The sequence below is a fragment of the Trachypithecus francoisi genome, unplaced genomic scaffold, assembly GCF_009764315.1.
Source record: "Trachypithecus francoisi isolate TF-2019V2 unplaced genomic scaffold, Tfra_2.0 Lachesis_group4, whole genome shotgun sequence".
NCBI classification, from domain to species: domain Eukaryota; kingdom Metazoa; phylum Chordata; class Mammalia; order Primates; family Cercopithecidae; genus Trachypithecus; species Trachypithecus francoisi.
In genome coordinates, this window is record NW_022681469.1 from 61,928,334 (window position 1) to 61,953,498 (window position 25,165).

Here is a 25,165-nt window from a genome sequence, read left to right on the forward strand (position 1 = left end):
TGTAGAGGAAAGAAGACTCTAAAGAGGTTGAAGTTTACATCCACATAACATTGTTTTCATATGAGAAACTGAATAATGGTAATTTTATAGTGTTCACTTAGGAAAAAATACCAGTATTACCAATAAGTGATGTAGAGAATGAAAAAACCTTAACTCCCTTAATAAAAAATTGAGTGTCCCCTAAATCCATATTTTCATCAGATGCTTTCCTATTTTACAACTTATTTCTTTCATTACCAATAAAACTAAAATTTTGACCTACCAGGCAGCAGCAGTGGCCCACCAGCCAATTTGTAATATGTCTGCTATTGATGGCTATAAAACAAAATAATAAAGTCATTTCAGTAGTCTACTTGATACTGAGGACACTTGAGTATCCTCTTGAGAAGAATTGATTAGACTGTGGATATTACTGACCACATATGCTGAGCGATGTCCTGCTCCTTGTTTTGGTGCAGCACCAGGCTCGCATACTGACTGATAATCATAAGATTTGTTAAAAGCATAAACTGATATATTAACCAAGTGTCTCATCAAGCTGGGATCAATCTCTCCGAAAAATCTTCCAATCTGGTGAAGAAAAAAAAAAATCATAAAGCAATGTGTACTTAAAATGTAAGTCAAAAATGAACATTGGAATCACCACTACAGTGAAAAGAAATAATACAAAGAAACTGAACTACAACTGAGGAGCTTAAAAACAAAAGCAAATGAGAAACTGTATATGACACTGTGAACAAATCAAAATGAGAGTAAGTGTTCTCATTACTCAGTGGGGCTGTGTGATGTTTTATTTGTGGAAGAAATGGACACACATTACTAAGCACTAAATCACAATCAAATGCCTCCCAGATGAATAAAACAGGGGTGGGGAATGAAGAGGTGTAAGTCAAAGGGTACAAAGAAGCAGTTATGTAGAATGCATAAGCCTAGAGATTCAATATACAACAGAGGACTGTGGTTAATAATATTGTTTTGTCTACCAGAAATTTGATGAGAGTAGATTTTAAGTCTTCTTACCATACTGCAAAAAAGGTTAACAGTCTGAGATGATGGATATGTTAATTGGCTTGACTTCAGTAATCCCTTAACTATGCAAATCAAAACATTTTGTTGTACATCTTAAACATATACAATAAAAAAAAGATCAAATGTCCCCCCTGGGGAATGGAGAAGTAGCATAAATGAGAGAGCAGGCTGGCCTAGAAAAAGAATTTGTAGGGACTGTGATGAACTGGAACAAGTCCCATCTAAAGGGGCAATCACGAGTTAATCAGCTTCACCCCATAAACACTGTCATCCAGAAAACAAAAAAAGCCCAGGGTTGAGATCTCTTTTGCTTTTTCCAAAAAAGAGAAGCCAGGAATACAGATTCAGAAGCGAAATTAGTTGGCATCTAATTCAAATTTGTTAAAAATCTTGTATGAGGTAAATAGCCTATGTGCTACTAATTTGCAGATTTGAGACTAGAAATCACATCAGTTTTAACCAGCTATATATTAAATTAGATATCATCAACTGACAAATTTTGAAGTGAAAATTTTCTAAGTATCTGAAAGATTAAAAAGGTCATATCATGCTACAATTCGGAACTGTATGTTTTAATGATACCAGTACTAAAATGTAAAATCAAATAACATAAAAACTAGACTTAGCACGCCTTTCTTAATGGTTTACATAATATTAAGCATTTTACAAATTATTTTATGACAGAAACAAAACAACTCATCAATTTCTAAAACACTGAAAGAGGTTTTGTAATGTTCATCCGGGAAACACACTTTGGAAAGCCTAATTCTCTCTTATTTCAGGCACATACCTGATTAGTATAATCATCATGATTTGCCATCAAAAGAAACCCACCGTCATCCAGAATTACACAATCCATTACCTACCAAAATAAAATGAACAGTTAACACATTTTTAGAAAGGTTTGGAGGTTGCATTGTCTTTACCCCATTATATGTACATGATTAGAACAATAAAAAATAGAAAATTTTAAATGACAATCTTCTCTTGAACGTATATGTTCATGAAATTCTGGTGAAATAAAGGCATGCATAGATTTATATCAAACCATCACGCTTGATAATCCAACACCAACCATCCATTTGAGACTGTCAATTCAGTCTGTACAAATCATAAAAGCAAATTCGAAATAACTTTTTACCACTTTCTTGTCATCTAAATGATCCAGAAAACTGGATAGAGAAAATTATTTAATAATGAATAACTGATTTAAACAAATACTTAGGATTTCAACAAAAAGATATTTTAAAAAATATCATTTGAGTTATCCTGTTTCACAGACATAAAACACGTCACTACTATAAGACTATAATTATTTCATATTTTTAGATTGAAAATATGTAGTTGGATAATTGGAGAATTAAAAGCAAAATGCAAAACAAAAAATGTCCATGGTTAAGAAAATACTTAATTCACCCTGAAACATAGGATAAATTCCTACCTAGTTTAAATCATGTTTTAATGTATGAAAATCAATGTAATAATTTGTATTTAATAAAATCACAAATAAAAACATTGTTTTCAAAGTTGAGGATGTAATGCATTGCATTTTCCTAATGTGGAAGCAGCTTATTACTAAATTTTTTGCTCTTAAAACAGCTACTTCATAGTCTATGTCAAATAGATAAGGTACAAAAATCATCGAAATTATTGGCTCATAATTCCACAGGAGTAGGAGTGATAAAGATGATATAAACCCCCTGTTTCCCTTGGAGATATGCAGACACACATAAGAGGACTGGAAGAAAATATCGTTTCATCATTGTTACTCAATTTTTAGAATAAGAGCATCTTCAACTTTTGAACAAAGTTCACATTTCCTTTTTCAATTTCTCAAACAGATGTGAAAGTAATACAAGACAACTTAAAACTCAATCCATGTAACTAGAACTTTATAATAAACTGAAATACTTCTGGGTTTAGTTTAAAAAAATTTCACGTTCAAAATCAAAAGCATATAAATTCAAAGGAATATATTATTTCGCATTTCCGTAGAAATTTTTACCCTTTGATTAAATTCCTGCATATTTTTTGTCATCATTCTAGTCTTAGCAAGAGTAACACAGGGAAATATTGTACTCAAAAGTGATTTTCAACAGTTTTCTTACATCACTGTTTCTTTTGCAGTCACAAACTGGACCAGCACACTGAAAGACAAAAATCCGATTATCACATTTTTTTTAGCAGTTGGATTTTAATTACATTATTACCATGTTATAATTAGAAATTCTGGAATAATTTATCCAGTAGAAAAATGAGATTAAACAGTCTAGTCCATAAGAAACAGAAGTTTTATCTTTAAAATTAGAAAATGTCAATCAATATATAAACTAGCATTGCATGTTGTAACCTTGAAATACTTTTATTACATATTGACTAATTTAAACAAAAAGCTTTGAAAAAATAGGAATTCAGAATTCTGCTTCAGTGTAGTGGTACTGAGAACGTATTTGCCTTATGTTTATTTGTATAAAGACCTTATGTTTTTTTCTACTGAATTTTGAAAACATTAAATATAGCATAAGAATTTTTTTAAACTATCTTACCGGATCTCTGATTGAAGTTTTGGTGAAATTCTCTATCCAGGAATTTACATCGATTTTAATTCCAACAACTGAAAAATTAATTTGAATTAATTCAAAGGCATAATTACCTGTAATACAACTTTTGCAATATGACAGTTTAATTATTTTGATAGCAAGTATCAGATTATAGTTTATTACAGAAGTTTTAGTCTTTTGTTCTTCATTAAGAAATAATGCTAATAGCTCTTAAACTATTACATAAATTGTAATTTATATTCACAAAAGAGTATATTCATTAGCCACAACCTGACCAATTAACTAATACAACAAGCTAAATAAAAAACATTAGTGTCAGGAGAGCCTCATAAACTTGAGGTCATTCAAATGGTACATTTTAGGAGGTTTCCCTAACTCCACCAGTGCTTGCAGTAGGTGCTTAATAAATCTTATCTGAAAGAGTGAACAGATGAGTGGATGAGTAGGTGGGTTAGTAGGAGAGTGGGTGAATAAATGAATGGCTGAGAGAATAACTGATTTAGTAAGTAAATGAGCAATTGAGTGAATGAAGGAATAGGTGGATGAGTTAGTAGGTGATGGAGTGAATTAATGTAATAGATCCACTAATGGGGTAAAGCTGCCCTGAGGAGCAGGAAGGCTCAAAACACTGTCCTTTATAACTTCATCAAACACTGAATCATACAATCAAAAAAGCTAATAGCTTTAACCTTATTGTATGCACTCACTCTAGCTCACTTACGATCCTCATTGATGCTCACTTTTACTATGTTTGTTTACTTGCCTATTTTTCCAAAAAGTCATTTTTCTATATATTTTATAGCAAGTTTTTAACTGAGCCCTACTTAATTCACTTTAACAGACACCTAGTAGAATATAGTATAATTATACCATATTTATCTTTTCCCTCAGGGCTGGAAACTTAACTTTTTTGTACAAATATGTAACTCCTTGGCCATATAACTTTGTATGTATTTTAAAGTATTAAGAGAGACTTCTGGAGTGGGGTTGCTAATCCAACATTAAACATTTTTATTATTATACTAAACTGATTCCATAAATTTGTGTCAGAGTATAAACATACACACAGTTTTGAAAATTCCTCAAATCTATGTAGTATCAATTTGATTTTATCCCAACTTCACAGGTAACTAGTTATATTTTATTTAATTTTTAAAGTATGCATGCCTTTTTTGTTTGAGACCTTCTGATGACCTTGATAAACATTGCCAGTTTATAACATAAATGCCAAGCAACATTTAATTTTGGTTGTGTTTTTGTAATTAATATTTATCCTTACCTGCAGGTTTAAGAAGTTTTCCTTGAATATATATTTCTACAGCTTTGCTTACCATAATGCCCGATTCATAGGCACCAGGTCCACTTTCTAAAAAATAAATAAATAAACACCTATCAAGATATATTGATTAATAATATTGATTTTCTGTCGTTAGATACAGATGGATAGTATTTTGCTTAAAAATTCTAGCATCTATAAACCATAAAAATGTTTGTGCTCTCCTTCCTCTCTTCTTCCTTTGTATATACTAGGCTAACTGGTATATCCATGAATTGGTTTGTATTCATTGATTTGGGGGCATTAATTAGCTTGGTTACATCTTCTCTCACAACATTTGTTAAAATATTAGGGAGTTCTGTTGAAGTAAAGTGGAAAGATTGATTTTGGATACATAAAACTGGCTTTGTCTAAAATATATGTCACTGGGTAAAACTTTGAAATTCTCTGAACTTGTTTCCCCATTTATGAAAATAAAGGGAAATAGTACTTATGTGCAAAGATATTCAGGGATTAAATTACAAGGTTTTTGGGAAATAACTCAAAATATTTTAAAAGATAAGCTATTAATTGTATAATTATATAATTAATACAGATAAAATGTAATTAGTCAATGGAATTACTCTACTTTATTTAATTCTTTAAATGTTTTTCAATACATTTTCAGTTGTAATATGAGGGATTATCTACATGTGTTTCTACTTCTTATGCATGCCTGACAGATAGGCTATCTCTAAATTATTGGAAGACTGCTGTGTATGTATTTTGCCTCTTCAACTAAATGATGTTTCTTTGCTATTTTCCTAATGCCTTGCAATTACTCTATTTTTAATGATGACTATTCTGAGTAGTTGACATAAAATGTAGTGACTTTGGGGAAAAGCAGATAGTAGCAATAATTTATTTTTAAAATGATTGAGAAAAGCTGAATTCCAAAGCAATACTTACTGTTAAAGTAGGGAGCAGTGAAAACATAGTTATCATTATCTAGGCTCCTTTTATAGAAGCTGTCCTCATATGTCTCTGGGTTTTCTTGCCAATTTTCTCCAGCCCTAAGGAGGAAATGGCTCATCATTTGTATTCTTTAATCTATCTGATAACCTACTTTATCCTATGTGGACTTGCTGAGCTTTACAGATATGCCTACATTTCAGGTACGTCTAAAGAAGTTAGTGGTAATTGATAGCATAACTGATACTCATTACTGAGCAATGCATCCGCATAGCACTAAATTAAGAATCAGAAAAAGCTAACTCCTAGTTTTACTCCATTGTTTACTAGTCAGGTAATAGGACAAGTAAGTTAATAGGTCAATTAATGTTAGTAAGCATTGGTGACTACTCAGCCTACTTCATGGACTGTCATGAAGGTAATAGAGACAAGATGCATCAAAGAAGAGTGAAAGACCATGAAGTGCTACATAAATATTGCTGATAGGCTATAATCATTTGTGTTCATTTCACTGGTTTAGCTTGTATCTACAAAGAGAAAAATATCTTTAAATGTCTCTTAAATTTGGTAATAAATATATTTAGCAAGCATTCCAGAATTTTATAATGTCATTTTTCAGAGAAATAAAATCTTTTAATAATGTAAATACTGTAAACAATGGCTCCAATGTAATCTAACGGCAATCAGTTTATTTGAAGAATGGCTTCCTTATGCTGTAATGTACAAATCCTTGGTGCAGTCTTTTGTAATGTACTTGTTTTTACAGATGTTATTTGAACTTACTCTTTGGGATAAACTCTGGTAATCCCACCATCAGTCACAACAAATCGTGCTTTCACTCCCTTGCTGGAACAGAAGACAAAAGAAGGAAATGTTCTATTGAACATATTCTAAGATACAAAGTTAGGTGTTGGTGATACAACACCTAAAGTTTCTAAAGTAAAGGAAGTAAATATATCAATAGATGCACAACAATGTTTTAATAATTTAAATTATGTATGAAATTTGTTACTTGAAGGATGTTTAAGGAAGACATCTCATAGGAAAATAATGACTGAGGTGCATTTTGAACATAGAATATGAATTGACAGCAATGACACAGAAAGCAGGAAGGTATCACTTGTAGAGAGGAAAGAATGTATAAGGGAAAGCTACCAGAGATAGCTGTTGTTTGGTATAGAAAAAAAACATAAGACAAAAGGAGAGAAACAGTAAGAGGTAAAGTTTCAAGTACAAGTTTCTCAATGGTCAGCTAATGAATGATTTTGAATTCCATGTCAGAGAGCTTCACCTGTATCTTGAACTTAGAACTGCATTTTAGGAGTTAGATTCTGGTAAATACGAATTGTATGGAGAATTGACTAGGAGCTGCGTGTGGAGGAATGGAGAATGTTAAAGGCAGAAAAATCAGTTGCCGTGATTTCTTAGAAATGGGATCTTAGGGCCTTGATTATGAGGTAGAGAAGAAAACATTGCTAGGAGAAATATTTAGCATTTAGTGACTGAAAATGGGGTGGAGAAGAGATTATAAATAAGAATCATATTCAGATTTTCTTGACTGGATGTATGGTAGTGCTATTAGAAATCCAAATAAACACTGACTAGAAATCCTACTTCAGCACAAACAGAAACACACAATCATGCCCATTTAATTTGGTTTATTCACCCTGAAGTGTATGTGCATGAAAAGCTAAGTAATGGCAGACATTAGTACTGAAAAACACCCACAAGTGAAAATGCAAGTTGTCAACAACTGTACAGTGATTTTCTTGAGAAATAATTATTAAACATTACTAATGAACTGTAAATTTTTGAGACTCATACCCAACTTCCACAGGAGAAACGAAACTGAAATGCAGAATATATACTTTTATTAATAAGAACAAATACTTACATATTTTTCTGCTTACTCCAGTAATTTTGGACAAGTTCATTTGTAAAGCCTGCATCAAGCAAGACTCTATTAATCAAATCCGTGTTACCTTACACAGAAAAAGGAGATCATCAGTTACACTCACAGTTCTAAAATTATGACCATAATGAAAAATATATTTTCTATTTTCAAAAGCAATTTAGAGTAGATATTTCTATGAATTTTAAAATATATTCCATATTCATTTTCTTTGTAATTTTTATATTGTTCATCTTGCCTCACATTTTCCAGGAAATGAATGGATTTAGTAGCAGAAAAACCAATTCTAAATGAGACAAATTATTTTGTAAACTTTATCAAAATATGAAATAAGCATGTTAAGAAACAGGAAATAGTCTTTCTTTTGTGTTTTTGTTTATTTCTGTATGGTAGCATGATGATTCCCAACCACCATAATTTTGTGACAATTTAATGTATACACACACATAAAATTTTATATATGTATATAAAATGTATATATATAGAGAGAGACAGAACTACCTCTGAAATTATCAAATAAAAACATTCAACAAAAAGTTACTGCCTACTTTCACTTTCATGGTTATAAGAAAAGCTATTTTCATTCTTTTCTATCATAAATATCAAAACATAGGATAATCTTGGAGTAAGAAAGACTATAAAAAGTTCAATGCCACCCACTAAGGAGCAAGGAATGGAATGAGTATCACAGAGCAGTACAATCCCAAGAATGATTTTGAAATCTACTGGTATTGGTCACAGAACCAATACCAAAGTAGATAATAGGATGTCATTTCTTGAGCAGCTGAAGTGCATATTAGCCCAAGCTTAAAGATAATTGAGGAGACAGATGATGAGGATCAAAGGTCAATTATTACATATTCTTAAACAAAAACCTCTGCCTTCTTCCCATTCTCCTTGTTCCTCTCAACCCACTAAGCTCTGACATAACCTAACAGGTACCCTCTGATATTTCACATTTATGATAAAATTTGACTCTTTTCAGATAAAGAATATATGTTCTTAACATCCTATTACTATACAAGGTGGTGGTGAGATAGGCTGGAAACATTTTTGTTGCTTTTAATTATTTTAAGTTAATATATCTTACACCCAGGATTAAAGGATCAATTTAATCCCTATTTTGGAATAAATTTTAATTCATTCTAGACACTCTTTTTTTTACTGTATTATTTTAGAAACGGAATCATTTAAAAAACAGGTCATTTGGAAAGTCAATGTTTTAATTGCCTCCAATCCCTTTAGGTAAAACTAAATAAATAGATATAGATATAAAAATTGGATTAAAATAAGTGATTCCAATTATTTTGGAATAAAAAGGAGTGATTCCAATTTTCATGGTGTTCTGAAAAGTTGTATGTTAAGAAAAACATTTCTGATAAACTCTTTTTGCAAGGAATATGAGAGTGTTTTATAACTTTGGTATCCAGTTACAGGAATAATCCACAATCTTATTACAGTTCTCTCGGAAATGCCTAGTACTCATTAATAGGAAATAAACAATGACATAAAATAACATTTCGAAGGCACTAGCTCAGTCTCAGTGAGCTTGTACTGAGTAGAAAGGTTTGGAATCATCATGTTAAGACATGATCAATGTAGACGTCGGCTCCCATGACAGGTTTTCAGAGTGGCTCACTGAAGCCACTAACTAATTTGTGGTAAAGTGAAGGAGCTAGAAAGTTATTTCTTGTCATATGCAATAAATTGAAGTTAAGGGCAGCTTTAAGAAGGGCTTTGCCTTTTTGATAACTGATAAAGTGCTTTGTTTGACCTTTCCTGATAGAAAGATAAATAACTGAAAAACAAACAAACAAAAAAAAAAGGGAGGAGGAGAAGGAAAAGGAGGGAGGGGGAGAGAAGAACAAAGAGACTCCTCTTTGAGAGAGAACCAAAAAAGTCAAATATGTGTACTTATTCTTTTTCCAAATTTTATTTATGAAGATAAATTTTGCCATGAATTTGGTTTTCCTCTTATTTCCCATTTGTACAGTATCTGTTCTGGTAGTGCTTTTATAATAAATATTTTTAGGAGAAAAAAAGATTTAGATTTTCTAATGATTTAAAAGTCAAGTGTCCATAATTTTCTATTAAGCTTAGAGTATGAATGATGCAAATTTACCTGAAAGACAAATATAATGGTTAAAAACTAATTTTCTGTTGTCTATTTTAACTTGATTTACCTCATAAATGAAAAATTACAGAAGCATAATTTTTTAAGACATAAAGTTAACTTGTGATGAAAATAGAATGTCAGGAAGGAAGAAAACCATTAAGTGATATATCTTTATTTATACTTTGGTTTTTATTCTACCCATATTAAAACTCATTATAGTATTTGAAGGATACAAATACATTTATAAAAATGTATGTTTTTCTCTATATAGCAGGCAAAATGCTTTAAAAAATCTTCAAAAGATCATTCAAAATTAAATTTCCTAAATTTGAGAGGAGCTAACATAAGCGTGCCATATTTACGTTTAACCATTTGAAAGAATCTATTACCTTAATTTTTGTTTTGAAAATTTGATGTAACTAAATAATGACATAACATTTCTTTAGTTTGCAAAATTAAGGATCAAATTGTTACATTTTACTATTAGAAAGTTATAAAGTAAATAAACAACCAGCACAACATAAAGTAATATGACTATCATATCCTATGATATACTATAAACCAATAGAACCACACTCAAGCAATCATTTTGAATTAATGCATACTTACATGATGGGTTGTTTGGAGTTTTTCTATCAATAAACTCATTGAAATTTAAAAGAAATTCAGTGTTATTATCCGATATTTTCAGGTCATTGCAGTAATCTCTGAAAAAAAAAAACATTTTGAGATATTAGGTATTAAAATCGAAACTTTACAGGGTAATTAAACGTAGTGAAAACTCTATTTTTTTTTTTTTTTTTTTTTAAGCTATAAGACTTTGCAAACCATTGAGCTTCTTGTAACTTCCATTTCCTCACTTCTATAATGGACCAATACTTTGCCAGTAAGTGGTGATTATAGGCAATGTGAATTAAACATTTGGCCTTTGGACAATAGGTGCTCAATAAATATTAGGTTTTGGTGTAGCTACTAAACTATTATCATTGTATATCACAGATTTAGAAGTCTCATATAGCAATTAAAACAGAAATCTTGGGGCATGGGAGCAAGGGGTGGGAGAGCATTAGGACAAAAACCTAATGCATGCGGGGCTTAAAACCTAGATGACAAGTTGATAGGTGCAGCAAACCACCATGGCACATGTATACCAATGTAACAAACCTGTAAGTTCTGCACATGTATCCCAGAACTTAAAGTAAAATTTTAAAAAACTGCCTGGAGTTTCATACATACACAAACGCAATTGAGTGGATATAAAGCTAGTGAAATTTGAATAATATTAGTGGATTGTATTTATGTCAGTTTCCTGGTTGTGATACTGTGTTAAACTTATACAAGATGTTGCCATTGCAGGAAACCGAGTAAAGGGTATATAAGTTCTGTCTGTATTATTTCTTGCAACTGCATGTGAATCTATGATTGTCTCAAAATAAAAAAATAAAAAATAAATAAAATAAAAAATAAAATAACCCAGAAAATAAAAAAACAGAAATCTTAAAGTTCATTACATATTAACATATTTTAATAAAATATTACCATTATTTAAAAAAATATTTTAAAAAGTGGCAGTGTTTTACATATTTGCAAATTATCTTTAATTCCTGATAAGACAAGTATGTCTCTGCAATCAATTGCAAGATTTTGTTTTGGTACATAAACAAAATTTGTCCTCACAGAGACGAGAGGCTTGTTTTTTTCCGGATATTGTGGCTGGTTTTTTTTTTTTTTGATAACATACTCAAACTTGTTTATTTGTAATTTATTGATGGGTAGTTGTAACAGAATCTGAAACAACATTAATAGTTGTTTTTTGTCTTCTGTTACATTAAAATTCCATAGTCTTTCTTACACTTTAATCTTTTAAGCATCTGTGATTTTGTAGAATCATAAACTGGTTATTTACAAAATGAGTTGTGTACAACTTCCAAATAATGACACATTATACAATATTGACAAATTACACTCATTATTAAGTATTGGGAAGGTATCATGTACATAGTAGCGTATACAACTTTCCCAAAATTCTAATTTTTGTTTGAAAGCTCAGTTTCTGTCACTGGCAGCAAATACTCTTAGTTGTTTTCTTCGACGTAAAAGGCTCATCTGATTTATTTTTGAGAAAATATCTGCTGAGCATCCAAGTCTGAATAACCATAGTTCTGTAATTTGTTCTTTCAAGTAATGTTACATTAAAAAAAAATGCAGAAAGCACCTTGTTCCCTTCCTCACATAATCATACAAATTCTGTACTTTTTGAGACATCCAAGTTACTCTGGGATACAGTAGCACTTCTAGTTTTATCACATATAATATTAAAAGACATGCACTCAAGGGGAAAACTTCAATAAAATTTATAATTCTGAAATAGGGTAGCATGATGCCTCTAGCTTTGTTCTTTCTGCTTAGGTTGTCTTGGCTATATGGGCTCTTTTTTGGTTCCATATGAAATTTAGTTTTTTCTAATTCTGTGAAGAAAGTCAATGGTAGTTTGATGGGGATAGCACTGAATCTATAAATTACTTTGGGCAGTAAGGCAATTTTCATGATATTGATTATTCCTATCCATGAGCATGGAATGTTTTTTCATTTGTTTGTGTCTTCTCTTATTTCTTTGAGCAGTGTTTTGTAGTTCTCCCTGAAGAGGTCCTTCACACACATCCCTTGTAAGTTGTATTCCTAGGTATTTTATTCTCTTTGTAGCAATTGGGAATGGGAGTTCACTCATGATTTCACTCTCTGTTTATCTATTATTGGTGTACAGGAATGCTTATGGCCGGGCGCCGTGGCTCGTGCCTGTAATCCCAGCACCTTGGGAGACCAAGGCAGGCAGATCACGAGGTCAGGAATTCGAGGCCAGTCTGGCCAAGATAGTGAAACCTCATCTCCACTAAAAATACAAAAAATTAGCCAGGCATGGTGGTGGGCACCTATAATCTCAGCTACTTGGAAGGCTGAGGCACATGAATTGCTTGAACCCAGAAGGTGGAGGTTGCAGTGAGCCGAGATCGCGCTATTGTACTCCAGCCTGAGAAACAAAAGCGAGACTCTGTTTCAAAAAAAAAAAAAAAGGAATGCTTGTGATTTTTTTTGATTTTGTATCCTGAGACTTTGCTGAAGTTGCTTATCAGCTTAAGGCAATTCTGGGAAGAGATAATAGGGTTTTCTAAATATACAATCATGTCATCTGCAAACACAGACAATTTGACTTCCTCTCTTCCTATTTGAATACCTTTATTTCTTTCTCTTGCCTGACTGCCCTGGCCAGAACTTCCAATACTATGTTGAATAGAAGAGGTGAGAGAGTGCATCCTTGTCTTGTGCCTTTTTCAAAGGGAATGTTTCCAGCTTTTGCCCATTCCGTATGATATTGGCTGTGGGTTTGTCATAAATAGCTCTTATTATTTTGAGATATGTTCCATCAATACCTAGTTTATTATGAGTTTTTAGCATGAAGGGGTGTTGAATTTCATTGAAGGCCTTTTCTGCATTGAATGAGGTAATCATGTTGTTTTTGTCATTGGTTCTGTTTATCTGATGGATTACAAGGCTACAGTAACCAAAACAGCATGATACTGGTAAAAAACATATAAACCACTAGAACAGAACAGAGGTCTCAGAAATAACGCCACACATCTATAACCATCTGATCTTTGACAAACCTGACAAAAACAAGCAATGGGGAAAAGATTCCCTATTTAATAAATGGTGCTGGGAAAACTGGCTAGTCACATGCAGAAAACAGAAGCTGGACCCCCTTCCCTACACTTCATACAAAAATTAACTCAAGATGGATTAAAGACTTAAATGTAAGACCTAAAACCATAAAAACCCTAGAAGAAAATCCAGGCAATACCATTCAGGACACAGGCATGGGCAAAGACTAAATGACTAAAACACTCAAAGCAATGGCAACAAAAGCCAAAATTGACAAATGGGATCTCATTAAACTAAAGAGCTTCTGCACACCAAAAGAAACTATCATCAGAGTGAACAGGCAACCTACAGAATGGGAGAAAAATTGTGCAATCTATCCATCTGACAAAAGGCTAATATCCAGAATCTACAAAGAACTTAAATTTCCAAGAAAAAAACAAACAACCCCATCAAAAAGTGGGCATAGGATATGAACAGACATTTCTCAAAATAAGACATTTATGCAGCCAACAAACATATGAAAAAAGCTAATCATCACTGGTCATTAGAGAAATGCAAATCAAAACCACAATGAGATACCATCTCACGCCAGTTAGAATGGTGATCATTGAAAAGTCAGGAAACCACAGATGCTTGAGAGGAAGTGGTGGAATAGGAACACTTTTACATTGTTGGTGGGAGTGTAAATTGGTTCAACCATTGTGGAAGACAGTGTGGCGATTCCTCAAGGATCTAGAACCAGAAATACCATTTGGCCCAGCAGTCCCACTACTGGCTATATACCCAAAGGATTATAAATCATTCTACTATGAAGACATGTGCACACATATGTTTATTGCAGCACGGTTCAGAATAGCAAAGACTTGGAACCAACCCAAATGCCGATCAATGATATAGACTGGATAAAGAAAATATGGCACAGATACACCATGCAATACTATGCAGTCATAATAAGGATGAGTTCACGTCCTTTGCGGGGACATGGATGAAGCTGGAAGCCATCATTCTCAGCAAACTAACACAAGTGGGAGTCGAACAATGAGAACACATGGACACAGGAGGGGAACATCACACACTGGGGCCTGTTGGAGGACAAGGGGAGGGACAGCATTAGGACAAATTTCTAATGCATGTGGGGCTTAGAATCTAGATGACTTGTTGATAGGTACAGAAACCACTACAGTACATGTATACCTACGTAACAAATCTGCACATTGTGCACATGTATCCCAGAACTTAAAGTAAAATTTTTTAAAAAGTGTATATGCATATATATACACATACTGCTCACAACAGCACATATAATATATAATTTATATATTATATAAATTTATTATATATTTATATATATTATATATGTATAATCAAGCACATAAAGGGCTTAACATACATTAACTGAAGTAGACATTCATTGGCTTGTCCCACATGCCAAATACTCTTCCTTCTCAAGTATTTTCTCCTCCCCTAAACACATCAGTAAATTCCAGTCTTCTAGTCAGCTGTATTGATATCATTCAGCTATAAAAAAGTACTGATATGTGCTACGACATGGATGAACCTTGAAAACATCATGCTACATGAGATAAGGCAAATGCAAATGGTCACGTATTATATTGTTCCATTTATACGATGTGTCTAGAACAAGCATATAGCCGTAAGAGACAGAAAATAGATCAGTGGTTGCATGGGTCTGGGGAGGGTTGGAAGAAGGATGGGTAGGTAACAGTTAAGGTTAGAGAATTAATTTATCTTTATAATGATGAAAATGTTCTAAAATTAACTCTACTGGTAGTTGTACATATATGTAAATATATTTTAAAACTTTGAATTTTTAAAAAAAATGTGTGTGACACTGACTACAGAAATTGTTCCTACACTAATACCTGCTGGATTAAACAAAATCCATTGCCTATGAATTAGGAATTAGAATTGAAGACTTTCTTTATATATCTAGATTCTACCCTAGTTTCCACCTTGTCTTATAGTGAAGCTGAGAAAACCAATGTGCATAATCTGCTACTTAATAACTGGGAGAGACAAGGGAAGAAACTGTAGAGAACAATACAGACCTGAGATGGAGAGTCTTGCCAACCTAGCAGGCCTAATTCAATCCCTTCTTAAATTTTTTGTTATGTTCATATTCTGCGGGACCTGGTTTTTTTCCTAGCTAATGTTCTCCTTAATACTGAGAAAATTCTTTCTAGTTAAAGTGGGTTAAAGCTGCTCTCAGTAATTCAGAGTAACTTGAAATTAATTAAGTGACTTGCGTCCAAAAATTACTAATAAGATTGCAGGTATTATTAGTGATATAATTTTTAAGAATATTCTTTATATTTTTACAGATTCTCCAGTCACCAGGTATTTATACAGCACCTACTGTGTGCCAGCAATGGATTCAATATGGGGTACTGAATGTTAAGTCAAATAGACAGTCATGGTCTGTTGAGGAAAGTAAATAAAATGTGGCCAGTGCTCCCCAAGAGAAATAGAGAATTCTATGAAGCAGGAAGGATGTGTACACCAGTGAAGAAAGGAAAGAAACCCCACATCAAAGAACTTTTAAGTTTGGATTTCGGAGGGAGTGGGATGCATGTATATGTGTGTGTAGCCCAAAAGGGAAGAAAGAAGGTAAAACCAAAACCAAGCAAAAAAAAAAAAAAAAAAAAAAAAAAAAAAAGAAAGAAAGAAGAAACAAAGAAAAAAACAGTGCATTTAGGAACTGAAAGAGGTTAGTATGGCTGAAATTTAGAGTAGGGGTAGGGAAACTTTCCCTGACAGGGCCATGGAGCAAGTGATTTAGGCTTTTGTGGCCCATAAAGTCTATGCCACAACTACTCAACCCTGTGTTTGTAGAGAAAGCAGCCAAAGACATTCCAGAAACAAATAAGCATCACTGTGCTCCAATAAAACTTTATGTTTAAAATTGATAGCTGATCTACAGGATGGAGATGGTCCCCAGTTTAGAGTGTGAGGGACCACACTGGTACACCAGGGCTTGGCGGAAGAGCATTTGAAAGCTATAATATAAAGCACAGAAAATCATAAAGATAATATAGAACCACTGGCCTGTATTTAGAAGATGAGAAAAATGATTTTCTTTCCACATTTTAGAAACTCTCTCTTGTTACAGAACAGAGACAGCATTAAGAAATATGGGGTAAATATGAAAGTAGGGAGATCAATTAAGAGGCAATGTAGTAGTTTAGATGAAAGAAGGCAGAAGCCTGGATTAGGGCAGAGGCAGCTGAGATTAACAGATATACTTGATACTCATAAGACAGAATGGGCAAGACGTGGTGATTGATTAGAAGTGAGACACAAGAGAAAGGAAGCAGGGAAGGACAACTAGCAGGTTTCAAGATTGCTCGTTTGGGAGGATGGCATTTTCTCCTCTGAGGCAACACAGGTAGAACTTTCCAAAGGAAACAAGTATTTATAAGATGCTAAATCTGAAGCACATTGAAGAGATATTCTTGTCTGGTTTCCAGGAGATATGAATGTCTCATGTTGAAATATATAAAGTCTGAAAATAGATACAATATAGGATTCAATAACTTAATGAAATATTAATGAAACACATATGTCTTTGTCTCTAGATGTTTATGGCCATCATATAGCTTTGGGAGTTATGAACCTAACCTGTAGGCAGGGAACAGATGGGTGGCTTGTGGTCTGAATGCAGTCTCAGATAAAAAGAGAGCCTGGGCTAGCACCCTTTGCAGCCTTCTCATATGACTGATCAGCAGAAGAAATGAAACTCATGAAAGAGACAGTGAATATGCATCCAGAGAGGCAGTAAGAAAATCAGAATAGTGTGTCATCAAGCAAGAGAAAGCATGGAGTGTCAAAGGACAGCGTGATCACCAGTGTCACACACTAAAGGACATTCAAGCAAGATAAGTTTCTCAAGGATAGGGGCACTCACAAAGCCAAGAATATGCTTTGTTAACACAGATTTCTCAAAAAACTCATATTCCCTATGTTAAAGTAGAAACAGAATCCAGAAATATCCTTTTGCAGGAATTAAAAGGTAACTCAGAACAATTTATATGCACCTTTGGGGTTTTGGGAGTAATTTAAGAAAAGTGAAAAAGTAATAATCCAAGCTTCTATGTAAATTGTTCCCAGATTAATGGGAATTATATTTGAATATTATATGTGTCTGTCATGGAGTAGGAGTCAAAAACTGAGGAAAGAAAGTAAAATAAAGAACATCCTTCGATTATTGAATAGTTTCAAATAATTACAGAAAATCGAGATGGGGAAAAAGATGTGTATATGTGATAAAGAAGGGGAATTATATGGGAGAGAAGTAAACTTGGGTAGGAAGAAATGAGGTGCATCTAAAAAACTATGTAAAGCAATGCCACTGTAAACAATTTCTCCCAGACAGTTGAATTACACCATTAAAAAAATCCATTATTATGTTCATTCTATCCGTATGTGTAAAGATACACATAAATATTGGTATATATATGTGTATTTATATATGTATGTGTGTGTATATATATATATATATATTCACAGGTACAAATACACAATTTTCTATTATTGTTGGATGCACTGGTTGTTTTACAAGAGCAAAGCCTATATCCATCTCATTCCCATTGTATCGCAGAGTCTACATTGCTTAGTAATTGCCGTTTTTTTTTTTTTTTTTTTTTTTTTAAATGGAGTCTTGTTCTGTTGCCAGGCAAGAGTGCAGTGGCATGATCTCGGCTCACTGCAACCTCCGCCTCCCGGGTTCAAGTCATTCTCCTGCCTCAGCCTCCCAAGTAGCTGGGACTACAGGCACGTGCCACCACACCCAGCTAATTTTTGTATTTTCAGTGGAGATAGGGCTTCACCATGTTGGACAGATGGTCTTGATCTCTTGACCTTGTGAACCACCAGCCTCGGCCTCCCGTATGTGAATGAGTAAAGAAATGAATAAATAAGATTTTGTTTCAGTTTTAAAGTAATTATTTCCTTTGATTCCATAATGTGATACGGAATTAATCCAGAGCAGTCTTGACTCAATTCTGAACTATTGTTGAAGGCCTAGCTACTAATACAAGATGTATCAAAAATACAACAAAACCAACCTTGGTGCTATGAATGTATAGCCAGATTCTTCAAAATTATCTGGCTTCAGGGTTTCCGAATCTGCAAAGACAATGTTACAGGATTAGATAGGTAATTCAGAGTATATATCCAGAGATTCTATAATAATAATAAGGCATGAGAAAGATTATCTAATAAGAAAAATTGAAAATAGAGTACTTACATCCTAAAATTGAAACATATCAATGAATATAAATGTCCTCAATGCTTCCCAGTATAATAACATTATAATATGGATTAATTTCATAACATGGATCCCACAGTTATTTTAAAGAAAATGCTATGTCTATAATTTTCTGATCTAACCCTACTATAACCAAATATCTTTTAAAAAAGTGATTGATATGAATGTTATGCCAGAGGTATTTTAAAGACCAATTATTTATATAAACAGTTTACCAATATTATGATACAGAAAACAATGTTAAAAAAACTCATTAATGCCTTTAGTGAATTAATAACATTCCTCATATTAGGTATGAATTAGTAAGTGGAAGGCTACAAAACAAAACTCCTTAAGTCCAAGAAAAAAACTTGAGTGTGAACCAGGTTGCATATGAAAATACAGCATATTCTTTCTACCATTTTTTTGCTGCTGAGTTTTGAGTGATCATGAAGGAAAATTTAGTAAATGAGAAGCACAGAGGATGATATCCAATAGGAAGGAAAATATCAGTGGAAATGTCAAGTGTACTAAACAGAAAGAAATTGAGCAACAAGAAAATACTTGCCCTTCATTTTGCCCTTTTTTGCTGTGAAAATCCATCAGAAAGAGAAAGCAGGGAAACAAAAAAAAAAGAGGGTAAAGCAAAGGGGGTCACAAACAATATTTTATTCAATGACTTTCTTGAATAAAAATATTGTGCATAGATCAAAGGTTCATTTATGTACAGCTGTAGTCAGGGGGAAAAAAGACATATTTTGAAGACTGGATAGTATGTCCTGTCAATTATCACTAGATTACCCTCTCTGTACTGTGGTTATTTCAAGGGTCTGTTTTGCAAAGTGATTAATGCAGGTGTAATACCAATGACGTCAGGCTATAAACATAATATAAACATAAGCATTTACCAATAAAAAACTCACTAGTTATCGCCTTATTTATCAATTGAAGAACTAGCTCATGCAGAATTGCTGGTTGTGAAAAGACCATCATATCTATCTATCAAGTGAAAATGGAAATATAAATGTACTATGTATAATACACTATGAACACCAGGCCTGCTGAGGGCAAAAAAGAACTGACAGAGAAATGAAAGAAACTGTAGCTTACTTTAAGATCAGATGCAAAACATATATGTATATTTTTGGTATTGTTTTGTTTTTTACTTCATCCTCACAGAAAAATTTAAGGTTGTTAGCAATAATCGGCAATGTGCAAAGGATATGATGGTCATTTTACTTTACAAAATCTAGTCACCCCAAACAAAATAAACAATAACTTGAAGTATGCACTAGTATTAATTACTCTACATTCCAAATGAGGCTTAAAAAATTAATCCATTTGCACTACTGAGACATTAATTTGGATTACGAAAAGAAAGTTAATTGCCAAACCAAAGCCAAAGACCAGTGCAATTTAATTTATTCAAAGTAGAAGAAGTAGAAGATGTGAAGCACAATATTATTCTGGCCAAATGCAAAATAAATAAATAAATAACCAGAAAGAAATAAAAGGAAAGAAAAGGAAAAGCTTTACTAGCACAGTGCCATGAGAGTAGAGACTATGTTGATAAGTAGCATGTGAAACATTTTGCTCCAGCTAGCAGACCCTTAAAACGACAGCAACAGGACACAGCACTGCAATGATTCTATGAGCACATAGCAAGGCAGGGAAGGGCGGTGGGGACTGCCAGTGAGACTGGAGTACCTGCTCATATTCTATCCATGTAGAATATTTCTTGTTCCTTGCATGTTTGGAATGGGTTAGAATCATTGCTGTAGATTTGGTAATAACACCTACTAAAATATTTAATAAGCCTTGGGTATTCCAAAATCTAGACGTATTTAAACATCTGGTACTAGGAGATAACAAATGGACCCTGAAGTCACTTTCACAGTACTTACATCTGGCCTGAGTTATTGTCTCTTCTAGTTTGGCTTTTATATAGTAAAAACTGTAGGTTGGTAATACCAAGGCCAAACTGCAATAGAAACAAGAGAAGCATAAACACAAACAAACAAAAATGAAACATAACTTAAAAAAAAAGACACATCAAGTTCATGGGAAAATCAAAAGATCTTCCTCATGGGAAGGAAAAGACATATTATTTTCACAAGAAAATGCATTCAGCAAATACAGTACTTAATTTTGGTCTTGCCATCCAGAGTCATCTAGCTGTCTACATTGTAGGAAATCAGAAGAGACAAGTGGAAAATAAGCTCCTGAATGAACCCATAAATGAGGCAAGGAAGGAATGTCATGTCCCCCTACTATATTTCCAGAAAATTAAAGTATTTTGAATTTTAACAAAAAATTGAAGAACATTAGGGTTATGTTTAAACAAAGTAAATATATAATACCATTTAGATACACTTCCTTAATGTATTATATATCATGTTAAAGTGCTTTCTATAAAATGGACATACTATTAAAATAAAATACAAACGGAAGAGTTACTATTATCATTACCTTGTTTTTTTCTTTCTTTCTTTTTTTTTCTTTGGAGACAAGGTCTCACTCTATCCCCCAGGCTGGCATGCAGTGGTTTCAATCATGGCTCATCGCAGCCTCAATCCCCTGGGCTCGATCGATCCTCCCACCTCAGCCCCCGAAGTAGCTGGGACCATAGTCACATGCCACCACGCCCAGCTAATGTTTGTATTTTAGTAGAGACAGGATTTACACTATGTTGCCCAGGCAATCTGCCTGCCTCAGACTCGCAAAGTGCTGGGGTTACAGGCATGAGCCACCACACCTGGCCATTATCATTACTATTGAACAATGCATAAAGTCATCCAAAATATATTCTTCTGAGGGATTAAATACCCACTATTTTAAAACTCTAATCCTTGGGCAAGTTCTCTAGTGTCTACTCATAGGCAAATTCAGATTCCTTTACTGCACTAATAGAAATTGTCTGCTCAGCTCATTAGTTCATACCCAATAGTAAAACTAAGTCATAGTATTTATTTCAAGTTTATTTACTGTGGCTATTCCACATTTTTTGGAAGTTTGTTATTAGGTGCAACAGGAACTGTATCTTGAGTTTGGTAGTTAACAAGAGTCATGGCGCTACTCTAGTCTTACGGTGGATGTCCAAAGCAGAGGAGAGTTCCAGTGAAAATCTTAGGCCAAATTCAGAATGTTTTAGAAACAAAGAATGTCAGACAAACCGGCCATCAAAACTTGCCTTAATGACTGCCCAAAATAAAAAGCTGTTAGGTAGGTATCTTACTTATTTTGAAATTGCCAATTAATAATAAAATAATAAAACACATATCAGAATTGTTAAAAGATTTCAGAATTTTATGCACTTTCTAGTAACACAGCTGCATATGTGTAATTCTCCTACTCTCACGCTAATACTCAAATGTAGGACATAACTATTCCATATCCACATGTGCTATGGAGCCACATGATCTTTGCTATGCTTTGAATATACAAGGAAACTTGTGAACAGTGGGTTTACAATACCTTTAAAATGCCCAATCTAACTACTTTCCAAAAGCAATACTTGTTTAATGTGACCCACTTGGTCACCTTCGGCATCCACTTTTAATAGCCCAAATTTTAGTAATGTGCAGGAAAAGGTGTGCATATCTAGGCTTTTGAGTATTTCTAGGCATGTGTAGATCCTTTAATTAATTTTTAATAATTTCAACTTTTAGATTTAGGGATGTGTAGAGCTTTTGAATCACTTAAGCCTCACGTAGCCCCAGTTTTGGGAATGGCTATCCCAATGCCATTATGTATTTTTATAGACAATATAGAATAGGGAAAACCATGATATTTCAAAATTTCATTCTTATGACTATAAATATTAAAATTTCACTCTATGAAAAGGAAAAAACACCAAGGGTTTATTTGCTAAAATTTAATGATATAATAAAGATAGCAAAATGAATGGATGCTTGTTACCTCCAATTCCCAAACCTTTCCCTGTCATTAAGTAATTCACAGACATTCCTTATGGGAAAAGGTCAGAGAAATAAAATGTTATGTAGATTTAATGAAAATTTCTATATTCACTTTATAGGTAACTTCCTTTAAGTGCAGGCAGAGATTAAAATTAAAATAAGTAGTGCAATCACTCTGACAGCAAGATGACCTTTCCTCATTCACTTGCCATTTACAAAATGTACAGCAGAATTACTGAGCACTGAAGATTGTCTCCTACAAATTCTTCTCAAGGGAAATTAGGACATTTTTATTGCCCCATCAGCATTTATTGCTAAGAGAAACTTCTAATTAAAACCGATAGCGTTATATCATACAACTGCTAAAGTGTCACTCTATAAGCTTGGGTTACATCTAATATACCATAAATATAGTCTGGAAACCCATGAGGAAGAAAATAGAAGTCTTAAAATTGGCATATCTACTATGTGTTTTGTTGGCCTGTAAGTCTTTGGTTGTTATTAATAGCTATAATCAGTTCTATAGAAAAACATAGCTATACTTAATTATGTCCATCTCAAGCCGAGTTAATTTTTCAACATATAGCCAGATAAGATCTTTATCAACATTTCTAGTCAATGGTGCTGTCATATACAATGTCTGCTGTCTCTGTCCCTACAAAACCGATAGACCAAGACTGCTTTATTTCCTTCTAGAGATTAAAGTTTAACAAAGCAAGTGGCCACCAGATGAATGGTATAGCCCAGGCACTGTTTTGTGACTGACAGAAACATGGTTAACTGAGTTAAGTGGACTATAACACACCTATCAACTCATTTATCTCCATAAAAGTAAATTATTCTCTAAAAAAGAGAAAGCATCCTATTAAAATAATTGATTACATTTCAAAATACAGTACTTGGTTCAAGACTTAGGGAGAGAGAAATCACCAGATGAAAATTTTGTATCTCATTCATGTAATCAAAACGTATCATGTTTTTTCCTTCAACTTAGATGTAATATTTTGTTCTAAATCTCTGTGAATTTGTACAGTGATTCAGAAAAGTATTTCCAATGGAAATAGATTTAATCTGGCCCAAAGTTGAGACTTGGAAAGTGAATGTGTGAAGAAAACACGCAAAGGTGGGAAAGTTGGGGCCTTGTCAGAGAACAGTGATATGTATAGTGATGGAAGTGGCAGAAATGACAGGACAGATACATTGGGCTAGAAATGTATGAAGGGACTATCAGACTTGGAAGTTCAAATTAAACTTCGATGAAAATGGAAGGAGATGAAAGTTTTGTCAACAAGGAGTGATATGAACTTGAGAAAAGAACATTAACCTGCCCACACTGTATATTATCACTCAGTGTATGAGGAAAAGAGGTTGAGTGTAGAGGCCATTCATGAGACACATAAAACACCCCAAACGTGTCCTTATAACTGTGGGAGAGCCAGCTATCACATTGTAAGGGTCAAAAGAATCCAGTTTTTCTCAGAATTAGTTCGTCTAAGCAACAAGGGCACAGAACACATTCTCATACAATTCCCTTATACTCTGTTTTATCATAAAATCATCTCTCAAGAGACAGACCTTCAAGACTTCCTCTTTTTGCACCTTTTGACAAGTTAATCTAAAAACTGAAAGGTGGCAATAATCAAGGAAGGGGGAGGAAAAAGAGTAACTTGTGTATACACATGAAGATTATGCATGTATAAATACATGCCTAGAAATTAGAGATAGAAATCAGTTGATGGAAAAAAGTAAAATAATTAAAACAGCCATTCTGGTGTTTTGCAATATGCTCTCTTCTTCTCCGTCTATTCTACATGCAATCCTAGGAATATTAAAAGAGACAGGTTCCTATGATAATAACATAGGCTCCCATAAAAGGTTATGCATATGTTCTGGGGAGTTGGTTTGATTTTTATTAGGAGAGAAATAGTTGAGTCCATCACAGCCTACATATTAATTGTATATTAATATGTAGTTAAAGAGACTTCCGTACTTAAATATTGCAATGGAAGTTCAGTACACCATTATATAAATTTGAAAGGATGAGACAGATCGAAAATTTCTTCAATTGGAAAATTCTTCCATTTCTCCAAATTGAAATTCTTCAATTCTGTAAATATTTGTAGAGTGCCAACTATGTGCCACTGTCATACAAGCTGATGATTCAGAAGTAAATAAAGCAGGGAACAATCCCTGCCCTCTTGGAACTTACTAGTGAGAGAACAGATGATAATCAGTAGAAATAAGTTTATATATGCTTCATGTGTGTGTGCGTGATGTTAAATGTCAATAAGGGTTATGGAGAATATGAAGTGCAAGAGGGAGATAGAGTGTGGAGAAGCATTATACATTTTAAATAAGATTGTTGAAGAAGGCCTTTCTGAAGAGATGAAAAGTAAGTAAAGATGGGTAGATGAGGGAATGAGCATGTGACTGTTTGAGAAAAGTAATTCCAGGCATAAGTAATTTCATATACAAAAGTG

General features: G+C 33.3%; 1 protein-coding gene across 3 annotated transcripts in view; it reads right to left on the bottom strand.

Moving 5' to 3' along the window:
- Nucleotides 1-25,165, bottom strand: part of CACNA2D1 (calcium voltage-gated channel auxiliary subunit alpha2delta 1) — a 526,258-nt gene that overhangs the window by 17,786 nt on the left and 483,307 nt on the right. For all 3 annotated transcript variants that reach the window (XM_033192867.1, XM_033192869.1, XM_033192868.1), the window contains 12 exons: nt 20,673-20,749; nt 18,587-18,647; nt 10,455-10,552; nt 7,712-7,799; nt 6,601-6,663; nt 5,815-5,918; nt 4,870-4,956; nt 3,576-3,643; nt 3,138-3,176; nt 1,820-1,891; nt 418-570; nt 263-315 (listed from right to left, as the gene is read on the bottom strand). In XM_033192867.1, the coding sequence (XP_033048758.1) occupies nt 263-315; nt 418-570; nt 1,820-1,891; nt 3,138-3,176; nt 3,576-3,643; nt 4,870-4,956; nt 5,815-5,918; nt 6,601-6,663; nt 7,712-7,799; nt 10,455-10,552; nt 18,587-18,647; nt 20,673-20,749 (963 nt within the window). The remainder of the gene's footprint in view (nt 1-262; nt 316-417; nt 571-1,819; nt 1,892-3,137; nt 3,177-3,575; nt 3,644-4,869; nt 4,957-5,814; nt 5,919-6,600; nt 6,664-7,711; nt 7,800-10,454; nt 10,553-18,586; nt 18,648-20,672; nt 20,750-25,165) is intronic.